Source organism: Nuphar pumila, chromosome 15 (genome assembly GCF_984573655.1).
Source record: "Nuphar pumila chromosome 15, dmNupPumi1.hap1.1, whole genome shotgun sequence".
Lineage (NCBI taxonomy): Eukaryota > Viridiplantae > Streptophyta > Magnoliopsida > Nymphaeales > Nymphaeaceae > Nuphar > Nuphar pumila.
The window spans coordinates 44920580-44938147 of record NC_143263.1 but is presented as its reverse complement, the minus strand read 5'-3'; the positions used below and the strand labels follow the sequence as shown (position 1 = coordinate 44938147).

General features: G+C 38.0%; 1 protein-coding gene across 1 annotated transcript in view; it reads right to left on the bottom strand.

Moving 5' to 3' along the window:
* Nucleotides 1-16095: 16095 nt before the first annotated feature.
* LOC149815292 (uncharacterized) overlaps nt 16096-17568 on the bottom strand; it is a 54973-nt gene continuing 53500 nt past the window's right edge. The window contains exons 11-13 of the mRNA XM_089988973.1: nt 17217-17273; nt 16971-17086; nt 16096-16445 (exon numbers count right to left, since the gene is read on the bottom strand). Coding sequence (XP_089845099.1) covers nt 16424-16445; nt 16971-17086; nt 17217-17273 — 195 coding nt within the window. The 3' untranslated portion in view covers nt 16096-16423. The remainder of the gene's footprint in view (nt 16446-16970; nt 17087-17216; nt 17274-17568) is intronic.

Here is a 17568-nt window from a genome sequence, read left to right as displayed (position 1 = left end):
GCCCCCTTGAAAAATGTATAACAATATTCATTTTTATTCCGGCCATGCTCAGCTCGGCTTGAGCTCAGAGCCTAGCCGATCTCGAACAATGTTGTTCAAGCTCGTCTCCATCTAGAAACAAGTTCGATCACTGGTATTTTTGGCAGAGGCGAGCTTGAACAGCCCAAGCTCAGCTAGTGTGCACCCTTAGCTTCATGGCTTTAGTCATTTTTGGTCAATTTATAAAAACTTACTTTTATCATCCATTTATAGAAAACCACCCAACATTTATGTTATTACATTTTACACTATTTTTTCTCTATGCATTTAAGAAACCAGCCTATTATATAATTACATTTTTATTCTTCACTATCGTAGATAGCTCATCATATGCTTGTTTTTTAACTGAATAAATGTTAAGAATATTCTAATTGTTTTATTTTATTTTAGCTAAATTATGGCTACCCAATTTATTTTATGCCCCATTTGTTTGCAACAAAGATAAAAGTTCAAGCGATTAAACATGAAAACCAAAAAGTTGATTAAATTGCCCACTAGGACTTTGCTCATCTAGCTAGGAGGCAGCTTCAAATGTCAAGTTAAAGGTGAAACACATGGTGCACATTGCACGCCACAAGGTTGATGATAGGTGTACGCCTTGGTGGATTCAATTTTTCATATTCAATTAAAGTCTAGATTGTGAAAATAAATTGCAACATATGAAAAATTAAATGGAGAAAGAAAGAAGAATACTAAAGTGCATCCAAAATTACATATTAATCATGCACAACATTTTCCAATATATTTACCTAGTGTCCATTTGTTTCATTGCCTAAGAAGAAAATAATCTTTCATGGGAAAGGCATGGACTCCTAAAAAGTCCCGTTAGCTCAAATTTCTCATGAAAATTCTTTCATATTGAAGGGATTTACACATGAAAACAAGCCTCTATTTAGAAAATATCATGTTTGTTCAATATAAGTCTTTGTTTTCATGAAAACTGTCAAACAAATATCTACCTTTATTATTAACTCAGGTTAAATCACAAGTCAAGTTACAACAATAACCTTCATAATCAAATATTCAAAATATTTACAGTTTCTTTTCTTGTAAAGGTGAATGAATCATTTTCAGTTTTACAAAAACTATAAAAAAAGAAAGAAAAAAATCACATTTTTTCATATGATGGATGTTAACCTAAGGACCCTATTTGACAAATTTCAAGAAAGCTATGGCCAATGTTAAAAAGTGGGGCTAATTTTTGTCTTGGCCCTTAAATGAAAAATTGAAAAATAATTGTATTGTTTTTGTAAAATGGCATGGTTTCATAAATGCCTCACAATTTGCTGAGACCCTCTTTATGCCCAAAAATTAGTTTCTAGACTTTTTTAAAACATGTTTACCATTCGCAACATATTTGTGCAGACATCCCGACAGTCACACAAATATGTTGCAAACCTTCTAACATTTGCACAAATATTTTGTGAACATCTTGACGTTCGCATAAATGTATTCCAAAGCTTCTAACATTTGCATGTGTACTTCCTGAGGTCCACATGCAATTATCATACAAATTTTTTAAGTGATTTTAACCATATTTTGAGGTTCACAATATATTTGTGTGAACCAGTGGCGGAGCCATGGGGGTCGCCCACCCTGGAATTTGAAACCGAGTTGACTTGTGACTCGGGAAACTGAGTCGACTCGGGACCTGGGCTCTCGATGAGTCTAGAGCCTGTGTCTTAAAGACACAGGCCAAAAGGGGCGAGGGGTAAAACCCTCGCCACTTTTCCTCTCTTCTTTGTGCTATGCCCCTCCTTTCCGGCGTTCTCCATTCTCCGGCAACTCTATTTGTCGGCTCTCCTCCTCTGTGCTCTGCAGCCACCGACGATTGTGTCGTCGGCCTCCCTTCGGTGAACCCCATTCGTTGGTGCCCCTCCTCCTTCGCCATATTCCTTTTGTCAGCGACCATCGCTAGCTGTCGACCGTTGCATTGTCGCAGGTAACCTCCCTACCCCCTCGCTCGGCCACTGGCGACTCAGCCTTGATGTTTTTCCGACAGGGGGCAGACCGACGGAGACCCCTGCCTCCTTGATGTTTCCCGGCAGGGGGCGTCGTCACCCCATGTCTTCTTGTGTTTCCCTGCGAGGGTCGAGGCCTGAGACCCCTTGTTTCCCGGCAGGGGGTGACCCCCCCCCCCCCCTTCCCTCTTATGTTTTCCAGAAGGGGGCTCTGCCACCTATCTCGTTGATGTTTTTACGACAGGGGGCGGAGCCCTCTGCCTCCTTGATGTTTCCCGACAAGGGGCTTCACCCTCTGCCTTGTTGTGTTTCTCGGCGGGGGGCGAGCCCCCCCCCCCCCCCCTCTTCCCTTCTCTATGTTGTTTGGTTAAAGAATAGCATTATAATTGTGATTAACCATACCATGAATATCCTATATTTAGTGCTTAGCAATTTAATTTTGTAAATTAATGTAGAAAATATATGCTATGAATAACTTCCAGTAATCTTTTTCTTCACAGAAATTTATCTTTGCAACTGATGTCAATACCCGTGAATGTGCAATATGATGATCATATGAATGTGTTATTTCTATCTGTATTGATTTTCACTAATTTCATTTGTATCGGGCATTGCCATGTTCACATTTTTCAGATGCAAGATCAATTATAATAACTATTCTGACTGCAAAATGAATTTGAACTTGAAACTGAACTTTAAACATGACATACTATTTTTTATACTATGAATAACTTAAAAGAACTAAAAACTCTTGTACATATTGAAGCATAATTTGAGCATATTCTACATGTCATGCTTAACTATTCAAGCAAGTTATTTGTGTATATGTAATATTACTGGTACTAGAATTGCATTTTATATGTTAAAGTAAGTGATCTTAATCTTGCAAAGTCATGAGTTGTGTTGTTTGTAGGTGGATTGACAAACTTCTCTAGAAAATTACTAGGTATAAGTTAAATAATTGGATCAGGATTCAACCGAAAGATAGCCAAATGTTGATTAATGAGTGAGAATATATGGGTCCACCCTGTTTAGGAATTGCCTTGTAGCATTACATTCCAAGACATTTTTATGATCTGCTATTTATTCCAACTTCTACTTTAGATGAATGTTTTGGATCCTAATTCTTACTTCCAGGAATCATTTATAATTAGTTAAACTAAAAAACAAAGACAATCGCCTTTGCATCCACTACTGATAGTTCTTGTACTACATCATCAATTCTAGAAACTCCTCCACCTATATTGAGGATCATTTTTTTATATGATCCTACTACTCTGTTATTTTCTGTAATTTGTCTCTCTTCATACCTTCGGGAAGGGCTCACATAGGCAAGGTGGGTGAAGCCTTCTGGGCCTGGAACTGCCTTGTGGTTGTTTGTCGGCAGGGGGTTTCGTCCCTTTTCTCTTTTTTCCCGGCAGGGGGGCGCGCCCTTGCCTCTACTGGTGTTTCCGGCATGGGGCTTCACCCGCCTTGCCTATGCAAGCCCTTCCCGACAGGGGGCTTTGCTTCCACTGCCTCCTCTGATTGCCAACAGGGGGCTTCGCCCCCTGCCTTGTTAGTGTTCTTGTTCTTATTGTCATTTCATTTTGCTCGATCCTTTTTTGCAATGAGATTTGGCTCATATAACATTGTCATATTTTTTTCGTTGCGTAGGAATGGATAAGTTTATAATGAAAAGATCAATCTTTAATAAATCTTCTCTAACTCGAGAAGAAGAACTAAGTCATAAAATAATCAAAACAGAAATTGATGAATCAGAGTTACCTGCAGACCCTGCACTTCGCCCTTCCATTTCTAGTTATCATCCAAGTATCCAAGATAATGTTCGTAGAGCATATATGATCTGAGTTCCTTATCAACCTCGAGATTGTACGTTTCAACTAAACCACCAAAAATGAAGGTTCATTCCAGCTTGGTATGATGAGTATAAGGATTGGTTGGAATATAGTACAAGTAAGCATAAAGCATATTGTTTGCAGTGTTATCTTTTCAGGCCAAAAAGCACAGAGAAGATTAGTGTAGAGGCATTCGTATCTGAAGGATTTGATAACTGAAAAAAACAAAAAAAGGTTTGATAAACATGTTGGAAGCTCTGGCACTTTTCATAATTTAGCACGAATGAAGTGTCAAAATTTGGCACTTTTCATAATTTAGCACGAATGAAGTGTCAAAATTTGATGCAACAAAAATAACATATTGATGCTATACTTTATCAACAAAGTGTTCGACAGAAAGATGAATATAGACTTCGCCTTTGGGCAACTGTTAATGCAATCAGATACTTGTTAAGTCAAGGATTGGCATTTTGAGGGCATGATGAAGCTAAAGAATCTCTTAATAGAGGAAATTTTATTAAGTTGTTGAAGATATTTGCAAAGATCAATGATGACATAAATAAAGTTGTATTGAAAAGTGCTCCAAAAAATAACAAATTGATATCTCCTAATATACAAAATGATATTGCCAAGGCTGCTTCTATACAAACTACAAATGCTATTATCATGGAACTTGGAAATATTTTTTTTTCTATTTTACTTGATGATTCTCGTGATGTATCAACTAAAGAACAAATGGCTATTGTTTTATGATTTGTTAATGAAAAAGGTCGAGTGGTTGAGCGATTTCTTACTCTTGTGCATGTTCTTGAAACAAGTTCTATGTCACTCAAACAAGCAGTTGAAGAAGCATTTTATAAAAATAAATTAAGCATATCAAGTTTGCGTGGACAGGGTTATGATGGAGCAAGTAATATAAGATGGATGTTTAATGGATTGAAAAGTCTTATATTACATGAAAATGCATCTGCATATTATATTCATTGTTTTGCACATCAACTTCAATTGGCATCAGTTGGCGTTGCTAAAAAAATTCATTGCTTGATATGATTTTTTAATATATTAGGCAGGTTTTCGACTTTTTTCTCTATTTCATGGAAGAGATCTGAGCTTATTCGAGAAGCAAAATTTATGCAAATTGTTGAAGCACTTGCATTGGGTGAACTTGAAATAGGGCGAGGATTAAATCAAGAAATAAGTTTCAAACGACCTGGTGATACTCTGTGGGGTTCTCATTACGATGCTTTGGTTAATTTACTCAGTATGTATTATTCTGTTATTCAAGTGTTAGATTTCATTGCAGAAGATACATATTCAGGAAAAAGTTCAGATGCAATTATTTTATATCATCAGTTGCAAGATTTTGAATTTGTTTTTTACTTACATTTGATGTGTAAAGTTTTGGGAATAACTGATGATCTTTCACAAGCACTTCAGCGAAAAGACTATTTAATTTATACTTGAGATGCATGGGTTATTGTTTTTTATGGTTAATCATAAATTTATAAATATAAGAATAATGCATTCATGCAATCAAATAAAGAGATAAATATAATGTCTTATGATGTAGTTTGTGCATCTGAATAAACAATTATTGATGATAGGAGAGGACCAAGGCACAAGTGATAGGATAATTAACAGTGGATGCAAATAATGCAAAAATGACAATTGAAAAGTAAAACCCTTGGTATATTGTTTAAGTTATATAAGCATTTATTAGTCAATAAAATTGATTTTTTCTATTAATATGACGTGGTTGAATAAGTTTTTGTTCAGTAGATTCTCATATAATAAAAAACAATTGAAAATCATTGAAGTAGAGGTATATTGGCGAGTTGCGTAACAAAAAACTTAATGTTCGAAAAAAATTTAAGTGGCTAATAATAAACTTAAATGAACAAGACATTATTGTTGGCCAAAGGTTTAATGATCTAGAACATTATAGTGAAATTTTTAATGATCATGTGATCAGGCTTAACTATAAAATAAAATTCTTGAAGAGTTAGAGTAATAGAATGATTGTTATATGTATGAGAAAGAATCTGCATATTATAGTTGATTGCCCCTAGAAGATCCATTGCACAAAGATGAGCAGAACAACGTTCTTTCAAGTAAAAACATAAAAAAGGAATCATATATGTGGTGGTTCATTGGACAACCTTCGAGTAAAAAAGTTCATGTAGTGTGGATTACAGGTTTTATTCGCAAACACCTGCAAGATAACCCAAATATGACTCTTAGAGAAATCATTAATGACATAAGTCGCAAGAAAGGTGTAAAAATTTTGATTAAAGTATCATGCAATGGTGTTCATGTTAATGATGGTTATATATGGTTCTCAACTTTGGATTTAGTTAAAATTTATAGCTTCATGGTGGTTGGAGTTTATCTCAGCAACCATTGTGGTTTTCATCAACAATAATTTAATTCAGTATTAGCTACTAAGCAATAGATAGTGATTGAATATTTTAACTATGTTCTTAATATACACCTTTTTAATTTTATTTTAGCAGGTGGCCTCTTTGAAATTTCAAATCCTCTTCTTTAGTTTACATAGACTAATAATCATAAGGGTGCTTATAATGTCCAGCATAAATTACATAGATGCTTCATCAACTACAAGTGGTTTGATGACATTGGTTTGAGCAGTTCTCTTAAAATTCTGCCTAGATCCATAATTGATCATACCTTGCTTATTTTTGGCATTAATTGTTGTGTTAGGAGGAAGAAAGCTTATCTTTTTAAAATTTACTCTATGTGGTTGACTTAAGAGGCTTGTTTCATAATTGTGCTTGACAATTGGAATTCCTACCAAGCAGGTTTCCCTATGATTCATGTTCCTGAATAAGCTGAATGATGTTAGAGTGAAGTGCATTACTTGAAAGAACTCTCACTTTGGTGATATAGAAGGGAGAGTGAACAAGATCCGTGATGATCTCCATGCTATTCAGATCCGAATGGATTCTCCTCATCCAACTCCAAAAGATAAAGAGTATGAAATTTATCTAAAATAACAGTTAGAGAAAGCTCTCAATCAGGATAAAATGTTCTAGAGACATAAATCTAGATTTTAGTGGCTTAAGAAAGGGGATATGAACACCAAGTTTTTTATGGCTACTGTGAAGGGAAGGCACTAGTTGTATATGATGAGTAGAAGATAAGAGATGAATGAAGAAGATAGGAGATGAATGTATGATTTTTTTTCAAGGATTTCATTATGAAGATGAAGATAGACATGATGTTATGCCTATGCTTGACAGTCTAAGAGTGTTTCACAAAGAAAAATAACAGCTTTTTAGTCCAATTAATGATGATTATGCTTCTTGCCTTCTAGGTAAATGGGGACAAATCCCTGGGCCTTGATGATTTTCTAGAGATATTTATTGAAATATTTTGGAATATCATGGGTCCTGGCGTTATTGGTGCCATTAAAGATTTCTTTTTAAAAAGTAAAATTATAAGGAATGTTAATGCTACACACATTGTTCTCATCCCCAAGGTGTTGGATGCTTAGTATCTCTAAGGGTTTAGACCGGTATTCTTATGTAACTTTTTATATAAAATTATTACTAAAGTGATGGTTAATAGGATGAGATATATTTCTCGAGAACCACATCTCAAAAATCAAGGTGCTTTTTTGAAAGAAAAAGATATTTGAGACAATATTCTACTTGCACATGGAGTAGTAGACTAAGGTTATTGAAAGCGCCAAAATTTTTTGGGAAGCATGCTTCCCAATTTAGAGGAAGCTCACTTCCTATTTAGGGGAAGCTCGCTTTTCCTTTGTTTTTTGTGTTTTTTTTTCTCTTTTTTCACTTCTCCCTCACTTTCGGTTTGCTTCTTAGGTCGCTTCAGAGACGATTTATGGTTTACTTCTAAGTCATCTTGCGCTTTTCGCTTCTTAAAATTTTGGAAGTGCCTCGCTTCCCACTTCCCGCTTCCGCTTCTCAAATCACTTCCCGCTTCCGCTTCCCCAACTGGAAAATATGTGGTAGACTCCATCATAAAAATGTAATCATGCTCCATGTGTGAAGCTTGATTTATCTAAAGCCTATGATCATGTTAATTGGAAGTTCTTAGAAAGTTCTCTTCTTATTCTCGATTTTCATCAAGTGTGGGTCCAGCACATTATGCTTTGTGTTTCCTTAGCCTCTTTTCAAGTTGTATTAAATGGCGTTCCTAGAAAAAATTGAAAGTTCCATAGGTATTAGGCAAGGGGACCCTATATTCCGTTGTTCTTGGTGATTATGGAAGGCTTCTCTTGGAGGTTTGGTTTGGCTATCTTAGAGAATCAAATGGATGCATTCTCTTTTCCTCATTTCAAGGGGTGTATTTCACACTTATTTTTCGTGGATGATGCCCTCCTGTTCGGCAATCCAGATTTAAGGTGCCTCTCATATTTAAAGGTTTTAAAAGAGTTTGAATTATATTTTGGTATGAAGGTGAATGATAACAAGTCTCTTGTAATTCCTTTTAATATTATGTTTTCTATTGTATAATATTTCTGGTGTTTTACAATGGCCTTTTGCCGAACTTCCAATTAATTACCAAGGCTTGCCTTTGTTTGTTTGAAAGTTGAAGTTGAATATGTGCCTTTAAGTTGTTATGAAAGTTCAATAGTGGATTGAAGGTTGGAAAACAAAGATGTTATCATATTCTGTGAGAATTCACTTGATCCAAAATACTTGAGTTGTCTTTTGGCTTCTATCATTTAAGCTTCTTAAGAAGATTATTAATATAGTGGAGACTATGTTTCACAACTTTCTTTGGCAGAAGGGAATGGTAAGAGACCACATCTTATATAGGGATGGCAATGGACTGAGGGAAAACGGGGCCCCGCCCCACCTTGCCTCATTTGGATCGGGGATGGAAAACATGAAACAAGGATGGAAGCGGGGGATAGAGGTTAAAATCAAAACCCGTGCGAGGATGAAGGTGGGGATGGACTTACGATTTTCTCTGCCCCGTCTCCAATCCTCACCCTGCCCCATCCCACCCCATCCTTGGTCCTTTTTTAGGGATGGCAGTGGACTGAGGGAAAATGGCCCCCCGCTTCGCCTCTACCTCGCCTCATTTGGATCGGGGATGGAAGACATGAAACGAGGATGGAGGTTAAAATCAAGACCGATGCGAGGATGGAGGCAGGGGTGGAGACCTTATCCCCCGCACCGATCCACTGTCGTCCCTATTCTTATAGCATGGGATGTGTTATGTAATCCCAAATTGGAAGGAGTTGAGATTCCACATGTGAAAAAAATTTAATATAGCTTATCTTGCAAAATTGACTTTAGATGTTTGTTGCAAGGACTTGGTTTGGGCGTTATTCTCAAGATCAAAATACCTTTCGAATAAAAGTTTTTGGAGTCTTTCTGATAACCCCAATGGGTCAGGTGTGTGGAAAGACATTATTTGGGGGCTAGTCTTGTGTTCAAGTATTTGTTTCTTGTGTGGTTAAAGATGGCAAAAATACAAAGTTTTGGATAGATCATTGGGTTGGGGATCCTCTAATTTCTTTAATTGATGAAAGGGAAAAGAGAGGCCTTAGAAGAGTCAAATCTTTGTTTATAGTTGAAGGCTTTGCTACCTTTGGTTCATGCAGTGACCCTCATTTTCTTTCTATGCATCATACTTGGCATCATGTACATTCTTTTTCTATGTCAGATGATTGAGATCAGATTTATTTGAAGGGCAATCTACCTGAGACTGCTATTTCAAAGAAGGAAATTTAGAACTCAGTTAGATCATATGCAGTTCAACACTGATGGTATAAATTTATCCGGACGAAAGGAGTTATTCCAAAAGCATGTTGGGTTGTTTATTTGGCATGTTTCAACATTTATTTACCCAATTAGGGTTGAGAAAATTTGAAAAATGACTATATTGTACATTTTTTAAAAAAACCCTACAATTTGCTAAAATCCACCCCATGACCAAAACCGCAATCGTTGATCATTAAAATAACCATTTTAACCTTTGCATGTTCATATCTCTTGAGGATATGTGAATTTTCTTTGTGACAAACTTTACTATTTATTTTTTGCCTAGAAATTGAAGGATTCTGAAGAAACACAAAAAAGAACAAAGAAACTAGACAAAAATACCTTTTCAATGACATCTGAATCGCTAGAAAATGACAAACTGGTGCAGAGATACATTCTGGACAGCATTTTGAAAAAAAAAGATGAATAGGCACACGTGCCTAACTTGAAAATTTTATGTTGTTTTTGGCTACCTGCAACCAGAAATAAGGAAAAACCATAAAAAAGAACAGAGAAATCAATATGTTAGCTTTTCAACACCACCAAGATCGCCTTGATCTACTGAACGGTTCAAGAGAAATATCATCTGAAAGATAAACTTTTTTGTTGTATCGTATCCTCTGACTAAAAGGTAGATTCACACAATTTTTTTTGTAGACCTCATGAAGTCTGCATAAAATATAGGCGAAGATGAGGAAGTTCGCATAAAAGATATAGGCAAAAATAATCAATATTTACGAGGATGAAGAAATTTGCATATATTTTATGCGAGGATGAGGAAGTCCATATATTTTATACGAGGATGAAGAAGATAAAATATATTTGTTGCGAATATGAGAAAGTTCGCATATATTTGATGCGAAGATAAGAAAGTCTACATATATTTTATGTGAAGATAAGGAAGTCTGCATATATTTTATGAGGAATACCTCATGAAGTCTGTATAAAATATATATGGACTTCCTCATTCTCATTTAAAATATATGTAAACTTTCTTAACCTCGCATAAAATATATACAGACTTCTTCATCCTCGCTTATATTTTATGTAAACTTCCTTATCCTCACTAATATTGGTCATTTTTTGCTTATATTTTATAGAGCTTTTGTGTGGTTCACAAAAAAAAAATCTTGTGAAACTACCTTTTAGTTAGAGGGTATAATATAACCGAAAAGTATATCTTATAGAGGATGTTTCTCACAAACTGCTCATCAGAAAGGCAATCTTTGTGGTGTTGAAAAGCTAACAAGTCGATCTTTCTGCCATTTTTATTGTTTTTCCTGATTTTTGGCATAGGTGACCAAAAATAGCATAGAATAATTGGGCTAGGCACAACTGCGTTTGTTCATCTTTTTTTTTTTTAAAACGTTGTCAGGTTGTATCTCAGTGTCCGATCATCATTTTTCAGCGATTTAGATATCGTTGAAAATGTATTTTTGTTTAGTTTTTTTGTTTTTTTTTCTTCATAATCTTTGAATTTCTGAGTCAAAAATTAATAATAAAGTTTGTCACAAAGAAAATTCACATATTTTCAAGAGGCTTGCACATGCGAAGGCTAAAATGGTTATTTTAACGCTCAACATTTGTGGTTTTGGTCATCAGTCAGATTTTGACAAATTATGAGTTTTTTTTTTAAAACACATCATTTTTTAATAAAGGTCATTTTTCAAAGAAAATTTGGGACTACCTTCCCCAAATAGGTGCTATTTCTACTGAAGGAGGAAGAGGATTACACTCATTTATTTCTCTTATTCCATGTTACACAATTAGTATGAAAATTTGTGTGCAGCAGATTCAGAAGACGTAGAGTTCCTCATTCATCAATCATTGCAGAGCTTTGGTAGTGGGCGTCCATTAAATTTGATCAGTCTTGGATGCAGAAACGTTGGGATCCTATTTTCTATATAGTTTTGTGAAAACTATGATCGGTTAGAAATGCTATTCTCCATGATAATGAAGCCTGTTCTAAGGATTAGAGCATTCGTATTGTGTGTCATGCTTATGCAGAGAGTTTTATGGTGCATTAGTGGCCTTCCAAATTGATTCCCCTATTATCAAGCTTTTTGTTGATGGTGGTCCGATGGTTCAACATGAATCAGGGTGATGTGATCTTCAGCCATGCCTTTTCATCTCATAGGCAAAGTGTTTTGGTGGCTTTAGTGGCATTTTTTTTAAAAGGCAAGCTGGGGTTAGGCAGACCCCCACCAGTATTATTCAACGTACCACGACGGTTTGAACCTGCAACGTCCCCCACCACAGGGAGGCGTGCACTAACAGCTCCTACCAACCACGTGGAGCCCCCTTTATTGGCTTTTGTGGCATTTGATGTCTCTAAAATCTTCTTCATTGGTGGCTTTAAAAAGACCATTACTTGTTGATCTGGTAGAAGTTGAATGTTGAAAGCTCTTTGTTGATTTGATTCCGAAGCGTGCCGATGTCTTAATTTTGTCTGATACAATCATACAAGAAGTGTTGTAGGTGCATCAAAACTGCAGTGGAGGGACATGGCAGATATCCAGTGGTTTTGTCTTTTGTTTCTAGTTTTAACAAGAGGGTGGTGTATGTTCGCCCCCGATGATTCACTGAATCCCACGTCTGTGTCCGAGGCTTTGAATGAGCACCACGTATACAAGCACATGGGGCTCGTATTCCCGTGTATGTTGACATAACTTTGCATCGGACTCTGGTGTTGTTGCAAAGACTTAAGTAACCTTTCTTGCTATTCTTCTCATAAAGTGATGGTTTGAGAAAATGACAAAAATGCCCTTTATTCAAAAAAGAAAAAACAAATAGTTCAAAAAAAGGACAAACATGTCCTCCATCTAGAAAGTCGAGGATGATGTTGACTCTTCAAAGTATTCTTCTTCTTTCTCCGTTCAAAAAAAGGACAAACATGTCCTCCATCCAGAAAGTCGAGGATGATGTTGACTCTTCAAAGTCTTCTTCTTCTTTCTCCGTAAAACACTGTAAAACCCCCTCTCTCTCTCTCTAGAGAAGAAATCAAGGGAGGCAAAGAGTTCTCCCTGGAGAAGGCCATGAACATCAACCCTCTCACTCTCTCTCCCTTCTCTCTCTACTTCTGTGCACATCCAACAGACGATCCTACATTGCTCTATCGTCATCTTCTTCTTCTTCCTTCTCCGTAAAACACTGTAAAACCCTCTCTCTCTCTAGAGAAGAAATCAAGGGAGGTAAAGAGTTCCCCCTGGAGAAGGCCATGAACATCAACCCTCTCACTCTCTCCCTTCGCTCTCTACTTTTGTGCCTGATTTAGAGTTTTTGCCCTTACAGGAGGGAGATCTGGGGGCTCCCCCCGGCGCGGATCCCGCTGCACGGTCAGCGGACGAGGGTCCAGGGGGGGCCGCCCCTGGCGGGGGCTCGGGGGACAGCGCCCTCCGGACTAATTTTTTTTTAGCCTTCCAACAACGATTTGTAGTATTATCGGGCTTTCCTACAGCAATTTGTAGTATTTTCGAGTGATTTGTGGAAGACACTACAAATCGCTATAGCGATTTGCGGAAGACACTACAAATCGCAAATCGCTATAGCAATTTGTAGTGTCTTCCGCAAATCGCTATAGCGATTTGTAGATTCTTCCGCAAATCGCTATAGCGATTTGTAGTGTCTTCCGCAAATCACTATAGCGATTTGTAGTGTTATTCAGTAAGCAAATCACTGTAAATCGCTAGCCAAATTAGGACAAACTTGTCAGGGTCATATCTCCCTAACCGGAAGTCATATTCCAAATTCGTAAAAAGTGCTGTCTTTGTTATTGAGTCTAGTTTATATCTGTAAATTTTCAGCGATTTCTATTGTCATTTCATTCCTCATTTTAACTAAAAACCAGACCCCTATTATTTTGTGTTATTTGAGTTGCACAACACTATTCTCGCTTGACATCCACATCCTGATTCTGACATGCTCCTTGTTGGATTTTCCATTGATTTCTTCCAACCTTGCTTGGAACAAAAATATGTCTTTCTCACCACGATACCCTGTGCATTTTTTGACCACGACACCCGAGACCAGTGCCGGGGGGAGCCCCCGGATCCCCCTCCTGTAAGGGCAAAAACTCTAAATCAGGCTCCACAACGAATCAAGTTGAACGATGCTACCCAAGCTGGGAGGAGCCCCCAAACCCTCCTCCTATAAGGGAAAAAACTCTAAATCAAGCTCCACAATGAATCAAGTTGAACGATGCTATCCAGGCTGGGAGGAGCCCCCAAACCCTCCTCCTATAAGGACAAAAACTCTGAATTAGACTCCACAACTCATCAAGTTGAATGATGCTACCCACGCTGGGAGGAGCCCTCAGACCCCTCTTTTTGTAAGGGTAAAAACTCTGAATCAGACTCCATAACTCTTCAAGTTGAATGATGCTACCCACGTTGGGAGGAGCGCCCAGACCCCTCTTCTGTAAGGGCAAAAACTCTGAATCAGGCTCCACAACGAATCAAGCTGAATGATGCTACCCACGTTGGGAGGAGCCCCCAAACCCTCCTCCTATAAGGGTAAAAACTCTGAATTAGGATCTACAACTCATTTAGTTGAATGATGTTACCCACACTGGGAGGAGCCCCCAAACCCTCCTCGTATAAGGGTAAAAACTCTGAATCAGGCTCCACAACAGTCAATGTGCAGGTCAGCCGGTGCTTGATGGAGCAATGTAAGATCTTATGTTGGATGTGCATAGAAGCAGAAAGAGAAGGGAGAGAGAGAGGGTTGATGTTCATGGCCTCCTCTAGGGGAGATTTCTTTCTCAGATAATCCTGCAGTGCAGAAACTGGGTCTTAAATAATCATCTTCGGGGCACTTAAGTCTTTACAACCACTCATTTTCAAGAATCGTCATTTTTTTTGGCACCAATGGAGGAGAGGGTACTTAAGTCTTTGCAATCGCATCAAACTCCAATGCTAATTAATGCTGACAAACATGGGGATACGAGACACACATGCTTACATACGTGGTGCTCTTTGGGACCCCCGAACATGAGATGTAGCTAACTGCCTTGTTCCGGGGGGGGGGACATATAACCTGCTTCGTTAGAATGGTCTCTTATAGGGGCCCTAAGAGAGAGGATCGGGTCCCACTTCTGCTGAGGGGCTGGTTGTAAATGTAATGTCACCGAGCGTACGACAGTATCCGCTCTCCAGCCTACACGCCATGGGGCTCTTGTTAATGTTGCGTAGTCATGAATTCTTGAATTGGAAAGATAGGCCATCAGATTAGCTCCCATCTTTGGGATGATCACTTGTAATTCTTTTATTTATTAATAGATTTCGTAAGATAGTGTCCAGAGTTTCCACTCAAAAACAAAAAACTGGGAGGTTCCTTACCCACAAGGGTAGCAAACAAAAAGGCAAGCTGGGCTTAGGCAGACCCCCACCAGTACCAATGTTGTCAGTATCGGTATGGGCTTTGAACCGTTTGGCCAACAATGCAGGTGAATCAGCACGATACCAATTCTTAAGTGAATCGTTTTGAATCGGCCAAAAATTATTTTGTGTCAACCAAAACATGACACGTGTTAAAACCATTAAAATAATATTAAAAATTAACTTTAAACAACTTTTACATTTATTAAAAATAGCTGAATCAGGTTAGTATTATATCAATTTTCTGCCTATACTACACATATTGGCCGATAATGATAACACTGAGCCATACCATTGATATGAACTTGCAACGTCCCAACACAAGGTGACGTGAACTAACCACACATACCAAACAAGAGGAGCGCCTGTTGACAGACAAGGCCCTGGGATGTGTACATCTGAATACCAACATTTTCCAAGAAATACTTGGTTTTTCAAAATAGTACAAGATCTTTCTTAATGATAATATTCCAACAAGATCTGTGAGTCTGTGACTATGATTCGAAATACGCATTCAGCTAATCTTGGCCATGCAACCAACCCAAGTTGACTGCCAAGGCCCTGTGCTCGTATCTTCCAAACGTGGAAGGGAACAATTCCAGGCTCATAATCAACACTTCTGTTTTGAAGTTAAAAAATAACTGGTAGAAGCAGTATAGGAAAAGGCCAAGCACACTATCGGGGGCATGCAAGATACATACTGAACTCTCCACGTCTACAGCCTCACCAAAACAAGGAGCCCAGATTATAGCAACCCACATATAGGGTGCATTTATTTACCTCGGATCTTAAGGAGAACTGAGGTTTTGTAGATCAAGGCATGGGGACCACACTTTGATCCAACCTCCATGCAAATGGAGGATATCAAAACCGAGGCTTTGAGATCCTCATTTTAAGCCAAAACACTCTTATCCCCATCCCCCCCACCCCCCCACCACACACACACAAAATGTACTTTTTAAGTTGTCGGACTAGCAATCCTCAGATCTCTTATCCAAGGATCTCTAGTTAAAACACCTCGGATATTAGATCCAAGGTAATCAAACACACCCATGAAGAGGGCTGATGCCGGTGGACATTGTCCATCTCTGAGATGGAGGGTGCCTGAAAAGAAGAGCCTGCTATACCACAACATGAATCCTGATTAATATCATAACTTAAAATCTCCAGTGCACATTATCCACAACTGAACAGAGTAACAAATGTTCCTTCTCTGTTCCCATTTTGTAATCAGCCCCAAACAGCTGAGGCATAATTCTGTATTTCACTATTCTGCCATTAATATACAACGCATACCCACTTGGAAAAAAAATAAAATCCTGATAAATTTAGCTTTTGTAACAGGAATTTACAAAACCACAAGAGGACACGAGTTCAGTTCCTCCAGTTATTATGGATAACAAGAGAATCAAGTTTAACAGCAGCGTCCTTCATTATGATGAAAGCAGAGATCAACATTTGATAGAAGCGGTCCTGCAATTAACCCCATACATTCAGCTTGATGCATATGTGTGGGCACCGGCACATGGGCATAATACTTACCATAAAAAGAATTGCATGCTTTGCACGAAACAGTAATGATTCGCACATGGTAAGGCCCAAAACAACATAATGATGCCACGATTTTGTATCAAAATATGAAATCGAACTTCATCAAGGAGCAACTTGGAACAGGAAAGGTGGAGCAGACTGTTACCAATTGCAACTCAAGCACTTGAGCTAATCGGCTTAATGATCCAAACCACCAGTCTAACCAGAGTCACTTGGCTCACTTGACATCCAACCCACAGCCAGAGTCCAAGGATATCATAGCTCAAGCACTTGAGCTAATCGGCTTAATGATCCAAACCACCAGTCTAACCAGAGTCACTTGGATCACTTGACATCCAACCCACAGCCAGAGTCCAAGGATATCATATCGTGGGGTAATCTTATCATAAAAATTTGTTGGCAGACTAACAATCGTGCAAAAAGAGATGACAAAAGTTGAGTCTGAACCTTGTTAAACTTTTCATATTTTTCTCCAAGCCATCAATGTCATTTTGAAGGACCACGTTCGTTTTTGACTTCTCAACCGTCCCTGACTTTATGGTATCAGCTATATACTGAAGACCCTGTTTTTTTTTAAATAAGAAAAAAATCAACCACAAGTAACTTCTAAGTATTTCACAAATTTACCTTCCTCTTCAAGCAACAAGAACATCAGCAGTAAAATGTACACTTGGAGATGGGTGTGAAACAAACCTTGGCACCGAAACCGTCTGTGAATCCCAACAGGCGCTTAGGAGTTTTAGGCTGTCCCTGCACATTGGCACAAGGCAACTGAGAGAGAGAGAGAGAGAGAGCAATCACTGCAGATGAAGGGCCAAAAAATACGAAAAGGTCTTAAGGCTGTTATAGTCAAAGTCGCAATTCAAAAGCATGGATTAGATTAATCTGCCCCTTAAAGCATTCCATGCTTCCTAAATACATCACTCTTAAGTCTTATTTACTTGTCCAGATGAGCCAAGAAATGCTTCCGTTAAAAAGAGTACAAAAATATGACGGATGAGGCATCACCATCACATAGAAGAAAAAATAGATTCTGAAGAAAGGG